This window comes from Penaeus vannamei, chromosome 11, assembly GCF_042767895.1.
Source record: "Penaeus vannamei isolate JL-2024 chromosome 11, ASM4276789v1, whole genome shotgun sequence".
Classification (NCBI taxonomy): Eukaryota; Metazoa; Arthropoda; class Malacostraca; order Decapoda; family Penaeidae; genus Penaeus; species Penaeus vannamei.
The window spans coordinates 5685578-5693077 of record NC_091559.1 but is presented as its reverse complement, the minus strand read 5'-3'; the positions used below and the strand labels follow the sequence as shown (position 1 = coordinate 5693077).

Sequence of the window (7500 nt, the reverse complement as noted above, 5' to 3'; positions counted from 1 at the left end):
AGGTTATTATCTCTATTGTCATTTGCAATGGGTTGTACAAAGCAGATTGTTAATTCTTGATGTTGTGACTTGTATTCAATAGTCTTGTAAATATTGAAGTTCGTGTGACAACCAACGGATCATGTTAATAGCCAACGGTTAATTATTTTTTAAATTCATTTTATGACGATTTTTTTCCTGTAAACGTGTGTTTGTTTTCTTTAAATTGTACTATTAGCGGTAGTACTGAATGAGAAGGAAATTCATATCATTTGAACAAACTTTAAAAATATATATAACTTTTACGTTATGCCATATCTTTCTTCTTTCTTTCAAAACACACTATAGGCATTTCCAAAAGAGATTTTATTTATATTTGTTGTAATAAAAAAAGAGGGCTTGAAACTCATCATTTATTTACGTACTATATATTTTCTGGTAATGTCATTATATCCCTTTTTATGTATGCCAAGGAAAAGAGAGAGAGAGAGAGAGAGAGAGAGAGAGAGAGAGAGAGAGAGAGAGAGAGAGAGAGAGAGAGAGAGAGAGAGAGAGAGAGAGAGAGAAGGAGAAGAGAAAGAGAGAGAGAGAAAGAGAGAACACAGAAGGAGAGACAGAGAGAGAGAGAGAGAGAGAGAGAGAGAGAGAGAGAGAGAGAGAGAGAGAGAGATATGCGATGGGGGAGGGGGAGAGGGAGCGAATGTATGAGTGTGTGTGCACGCTTGTGCTTGTATTTCTGCACACTGAAGCACAGAAAAAAATCAAACCTTTATACAAGATTTTCAAAACGAAACAAATTGGTATGTTCCTTCATTCCTTCCTTACAAACAAATTTAATTTTCATTCATTGTCCCAAGACCCTCCAAAACACCCAATTTCAGAATGAAATATAGAAACCCCAAATTCACCCGAACTCGAACGCAGTAGCTCATCCCTCTCCACTCCCCCCCCCCCTCCTCCCTATCACCAATCCACCATCCCCCTCTTAGTCACCTACCTATCTACCTCCCCTTCCCTATCCAACCTCCTCCACCCACCCGCCCCTCCCCTTCCCCCAATTGGGTCGTCGCGTTCATCAAACTCGAACGCGTCTCCACCCTCCCCCCCCCATCCCTCTCCCCCCGTCCTCCCCTCCCCCTCCCTCCCTCCCCCTCCCCCGGGCCCGCGCGATCGTCACTTGTTTCCGAATCGGAGGCTTGTGGTCGCGGCGCGAGTGACGTCACGCATTCCTCTCCTCTTGGCCTTAAGGTGTGGCCCGGCAGCCATCTTGGACCCTGGCTCGTCTCCCACTTCGTGCCCTTCGTGAGGTAATAACTAGTCCTTGAGCCCTTCGGCCGCCTCGCACCGCGGCTCGGGGGCGACGGGAGTGTCTGCCGGAGGATCGGGCGTGCGGTTGGAGGGGCGGGAGGGCCGCTCGACGGAGGAAAAGGGCGTCGAAGAGGGCGAGGGCGAGCGAGAGGAGTCCGTTAGAGCCGTTTGTTCCTCCCTCGGTCGTTTTTCGGAGGCTCGGCGGCCGCTCGGGAAGCCCTCTCGGCGCCTTCGGGAGGAGTCCCAGTCCCCCGCGATCCCCCTCAGTCCTCGCGACGCCCCTAGACCGGTAGGAGAGCCTCCCGAAGGGGGAGTTTGGGAGGCAAAATCGGGGGATTTTCGAGGGCGGAGAAGGCGTTACCCTCGGCAGCTTCTTCTGGCTCCCGTCTCGTCCCAGCGCTTTTGTTTTCGCTCCCGATATCCACGGTTTTTTACGTCTTTTTCCCCCCGAGTGTTTTTTTTTTCGTGGATTTGACGTCGAAATGGCCGTGGGTTGGAGTCGCGATTCTCAGCGGACGTCGATAACCCGTGAATCAGCTGGAAAGGGACCTCGTTCTGGGACTTTTCCGACACGGAGGGAAAAAGGGATTTGGTTATTTTGCTCTTCTATTCCGTGTGAGGACGCCAGGGTGCTGTGGAATTGGCTTTTTCCCGGAGGAGGAGAGAGATCGGGTCCTCCAGGCTCCCAATGGAACGACTTAGTGGCTCTCCTGACGCGAGGGAACCTGCGAATAATCCTTCAGAGGCCGTTCTTGCTTTTTCCAGAATTCTGTTCGGAGGTGAAACTCCCCCCGAAGCACTCGTGTTGTTGTTCCGAGCGAGGAAAGTGCGGCGAGTTTGTTTTGTTCCGGGAGGGAGTGGCATTCCGAAGGGGATAGGACTACAGGGGGAAAAATCTAGGTCACGGGTTTTGTCCGGGGATTCGCGTGCCCAAGCCGAGGGATTGAAAGCGCACGTGTGCTAGGTGTGGGCGGGGTTGTCTGGAGGGTCCCATTTCAGCGTGAGAAAGGCCTTTTGTTGTTGTTGTTGTTGTCTCTCCGTCTTGTGTTGTGGTGAAGCCATACTCTGGATCAGCTGTTCTTTGTTATTATTTGTGTTGCTATTTTCTCATGCTCCTTCTCTTAGTTTGTTATTTTGCTGGATGAATGAGGAAATAGGGAAAAGGGGAGGGGCTTACCTTCTTTGTTTTTCCACTTATTTTCCAAGAGATTTGGCCGACTTTGACGTTTGTGCTGTCACCGGTTTCAGGTTACACCCCTTGGTTATTAGGTTTGTTTGGAAGTTTGTTTAGGGTTTGGGAACGAAAGTGGAATATGGTTTTGTTTGTGCTTGTGCTGACGGTGTGTGGGAATTTCTTTTTATTATTATTATTATTATTATTTATGGATATAACACATGAAGTAGGCTTTTCTCTGTTGTAAATTATTCATGTTTATAATGGTCTGTATTTTGAATATGATTGCAATGCCTTTAAGATCTTGATGCATTTTGATCATGTAAGCACTTGAGGACTGGACTACCAAAAGCAATATGCTTCCTTCTAGTAAAAGTTACAAAGCCTCTGTACTCATACTCATACGTACGCTTCATTATTTTGTTGGATTTGTGAATGTAGGTCTTCAACCGTAGCTTACAGCAAGATTCAATCAATATGGTTTCAAGAGAATAGCCAGTTTCAAAAGCTGACTGCTATTGGCATGTATTTTCTGGTTTTCAGTCAAGCAATGCACATTGTAGGAAAAGAATTTGTAAGCAAGTGTTCCATATGTGCATCGTTTACAGCATTTTATCTAGCAAGCAAATTTTGAGGTTGCATCAGTGAAGCCCAGAGCAATTGGTTATATTGGTATCTTTGTTCAACCTCTGTAAAGTAAAGAAGCCGTATTGGGTATACCCAGTTTACTGTAGAATACTTGTTTAAACCAGTATTTTGTGTGCAGTTGGGTGAACACTAGTTTTCCTTCTGGTTCAGCATGAGAAAATTGCTTCTCTTGGTACTAGGACAGAGTAGTTGGCTTTTCCAATTTTATTTGTGGTAAATAGATACACATACACCAAGTTTTTCTCCCCCTTGCCTTGGTGTTACAGAATTGTTTCACATTGGAGCATAAAGTAGACTCACTCTGCCAGTCATAGTCACAGGCCCCACCCATTGATTGATCAGGGGCTTGTAGGTGGGTGGGGTGGAGATGCTGAATATATGGCAGGTATTAAGCAGCCTTATCAGTGAATGGTGAACTTCGGTTTGTACGTTTGTTGGTTATGATGAAAAAGCCTTACCTACTCTTCATACCAAAGGATTTTTGGAAAGAAAAGTGAAATTAGGGGTTTTAAAATTTCAGTTCTTGATATTCTGTGTACCGGTAATGCTTTTATAACCAGGTGATAGGTATTTGACTTGAATAGTTCGAGAAATGTTGACGGTGATTTGATCAGAAATTCTTACTTTACAGAGAGTCTGCTTTCTGATGCATAAAAAATATCTTCCAGCTCTGCAAGATTTAAAATTCAGTCATGAACTTGCACATGTGATATGGCAGAAAATGAGATACAGTTGATTAACCCCAACTTTAACAAAGACTATGAATAGAGTTTGTCCTGAGCTCCTATGATCAGAGTGGCCTTTTAACACTGGAAAAGGGTGACAATATATATTTATATATATATATTGTAAGAAGTTGAACTTGCTTTGTTAGTTAGGTATTTTTGTTCTCACAGTAGAAAGTTCTGGTAGATTTGAAACGTAGGAAGATCTTTTTAAAAGGATACGAGGCTCCAGCATTTCCAAATCTGACATGCTTGCTTGCTTTACATTGTAAAATATTGAATATTGTCTTGCAAAAATTCATGCTCTATTAACCAGTCAATATGAATCTGTCATACCACTTGTTCAGAGGGTGGGCGGGGCATCAGTGACTGGTTCAATGGGGTTGATTCTTTATGAAACTTGTATGGTGTCACTGCAGTAAGCCAGTCCTTCCCATCGCCCAATCCTGGAAGTGCGATACTCGGGTTCTGGAAAACCTCCCACTTCAGGCCAGAACGCATTATTGGGCAAAGGGGATTTTGGGTTGTGTCAAGACGTTTTTTCTCACATTGGATTATAGATGATCAAGTCCCTCTGGATTTTTTAGAATGGACGTAGACTTATTTTGTCCTAGGTTAAGGATCAGTTCTGGGTTTGCCTAATGTTTTGAAGCTTTTTTTCTTATATTTTTATTGAGTGTTCAGATCAACAAGCTGTGATTTCTGATGGAAGGCTTACCATTTTGAAATCCATCATGATGGCGACGGTGTTTAAAAAACATACTGTGGTTGAAAAAGGAAAAAGTTGTTAATTATCCTTGTAGCTTTATTTGAAATTTACTATGTTCTGTGACATCTGATCATGCTAAAATTTGTGGTGCTCTTTTGCCTTTGTGAAACATGAACCAGTTCAGAGACAGTAAGAGGTGGATTTTGTATGCCCTTAAATTACCATATGTGGTGACAGTTGTGATCTTGAAAATGGTTTGCTGCTTTTAAAAGATGCAAATAACTGCAAATTAATGTTTATGTACAGAAAAAAAATCTTGTAGATCCTAGTAGAAAACTGGTATTTTCATAGAATAATTTTCTTTTTGATTGAGGAAAGTCTGTTTGATGATGTAGGTTTGTTTGTCGACAGGCTTATTGTTTTTGTGTTTTTATTATTTTGATTTTATGGTTTTTGTTTTATTCCATTACCTTTTTGTATTCAAATGATGCCATTATCATCTACTTGACTTTAAAGGAAAAAAAGTCAGGGAAAGGAACAGTAATGGAATTAAAGATATTGGATTTAGTTTTGGGCAGTCAGGAATATTTTCATTTTTCAGTGACACTGATACAAAAGAAGGAAGCCTTAGTATCGCCTATTATCTGTCGGTGGATATGCCGAGCATTTTAGGTACTTTCTTTTTACTTTAGGGCTTTCTTTTTCATCGGGTTAAGATAATGCTTTGTCCGCTTACGTTTTGTCAAAATGATGATGAAAATCTTTATTCTTTTATTTGTTCCAAAGCTGGTAGTTGCCGTTTAGAGACCAAGTGAAATTCTTTGTTATATTCGTAAAGCTGATTCAGTTTAAGATAGCGTTAGAAAGTAATGTTGATAAAATAAAAGAATTTACTCAAACAGCAGGGTGCACCATGAAAGTGATTTTACAATAGAATCTTTAATAACTGCATACAGTGAAGCCTTGTATTTGGCAAATAAGTGGTACTCCAAAGGCTTCCTAATTGCAGATAATTATACAAATGGAAAGAATATTTTTTACTGGAGACAGCAGACTTGCCACAATTTCACTCTGAAGTACCATGATGTGAACGAAAGGAGAGTAAATAAAGATTTTGTTTTAGATACTTTATTTACGGAGACTGGGAGAGAAAATATCTTTGAAGCTGCTTCTGTTTTTATTATTATCATTATTATTATTGTGTGATACTGGCACTTCTTCATTTTGCTTGGATGTTCACCTGTGTCCATATCAAGTTGCTTAATACCCCCTCTCCCTCGATGTACAACTTGTATGTCTTTGATGCCATATCGGCAACTTACTTATGAACAAATTTTTTATAAGATGCTTATGAAACAAAGGACAGGACACATTTTTCTTTGCGTTTCATATTCTGCGACATCATTTCGTGATGATGGGGAGGGGGGACTGTCAGATTTAATTATAATGATGATAATTTGTCTCCAAACACTAAATTTGAATAGGACAATCCATGATAGTCATTGGTGAAATTCGCTAGATACAAGTTCACCAAATGAGAGGCTTTGCTGTAGATGATTTTATGCCTTTGTATGGGCTGTATCACCTCATATGCAGTTTGGTGTTATTGCAAAACTTACGACACTGGATTCTAGTAGTTGGTAACACTCGTAAATATTAAAAGTGATTGGTTAAAATCATTAGTCCAGATTCATCAAGAAGCTTGAATAAGGCATTGCCAATCAGTTTACTACTCTCTGCCACTTGTTGGATTCACAGAGCATGACGGAAGATGCCCCATGGTTGAGGGTCACAAATTTATGGACTTCTAGTTTGTATGATGAACAGAGATCTATAGGGACATATAACCCAACACGTGAGTACGTAGATGAATCCAGTAATGCGCACTGTACAGAGGGGTTAACAATTTAAGCATGAATCCATATGTGTGCTGTGTGTCGTGGCATATGTCAGTTGTCCATATATATATATATTTATATATTTTTTTTTAGCTAAAGAGAGAAATGGTTTGTATGGATGAAACCGCTTGGTGCTTCCTTGGAAAGGGAGCAAGGGAAAGGGCAAAAATGAACAAGTAATATTTTTGTGAATTTTGTGAAGTAGACTTGACAGTTTTGGAACATATCAAGTGCATGTCCATTTCATTTCTTGATCACCCATAAATCTTGTCTTTCTCTTGCCTTGCAGAATCCATGGCGGCCATTAGGAAAAAGCTAGTAATTGTAGGTGATGGTGCCTGTGGTAAAACATGTCTCCTCATAGTATTCTCCAAAGACCAGTTCCCTGAGGTCTACGTGCCCACAGTATTTGAGAATTATGTAGCAGATATTGAAGTTGATGGAAAACAGGTAAGTTTCATATTATTCAGACGTTCAGTAAAGTAACTTTTGCAAGTTTGCACTTTGTGTTTACGGCAGATTTCTTTCTTTCTTTCTTTTTTATTTAGATATTGTGCACTAACTCCCTTCTCTCAGGAAAGATGTTTTCTCAAAATTGGAGGAGTAAATAAACAAACTAGTTTTTGAAGAATATTTAGATCATGTATATTATTATCTCTTTTTGATGCAAAACATTACATAATGCACAGTAGGGTTCAGGGCTTTGTTTTATCATTTGTCTTTTGTTGGCAATATAAAGGTAATTGAAAAAAGAAAAGAAAACAAAAAAAAATAAATGGGCAGTTGAAAGGCTGTTTTGTGTGTGTGTGTATGTATGTATGTCAACCAAAACACTTCTTAATCTTTCCTCTTACCTTGCCTCCACAGGTGGAACTAGCGTTATGGGACACAGCAGGTCAGGAGGACTACGACAGATTGAGGCCTCTGTCCTACCCCGACACAGATGTCATACTCATGTGTTTCTCTATTGACTCTCCGGACTCGTTAGAAAATATTCCAGAAAAATGGACGCCTGAAGTTAAACACTTCTGTCCAAATGTTCCTATTATCCTTGTTGGA

The 7500-nt window shown here is 40.8% G+C and overlaps 1 protein-coding gene across 8 annotated transcripts in view; it reads left to right on the top strand.

Moving 5' to 3' along the window:
* Positions 1-7500, top strand: part of Rho1 (ras-like GTP-binding protein Rho1) — a 61606-nt gene that overhangs the window by 48629 nt on the left and 5477 nt on the right. For 5 of the 8 annotated variants that reach the window (XM_070126915.1, XM_070126916.1, XM_070126919.1 and 2 more), the window contains 2 exons: positions 6731-6891; positions 7309-7500. The exon at positions 7309-7500 is cut by the window's right edge and continues 9 nt beyond it. In XM_070126915.1, the coding sequence (XP_069983016.1) occupies positions 6731-6891; positions 7309-7500 (353 nt within the window). Of the gene's footprint in view, positions 1-1145; positions 1577-6289; positions 6399-6730; positions 6892-7308 lie in introns of those variants that run through there. The other 3 variants (XM_027372702.2, XM_027372703.2, XM_070126914.1) reach the window with 3 other exon arrangements.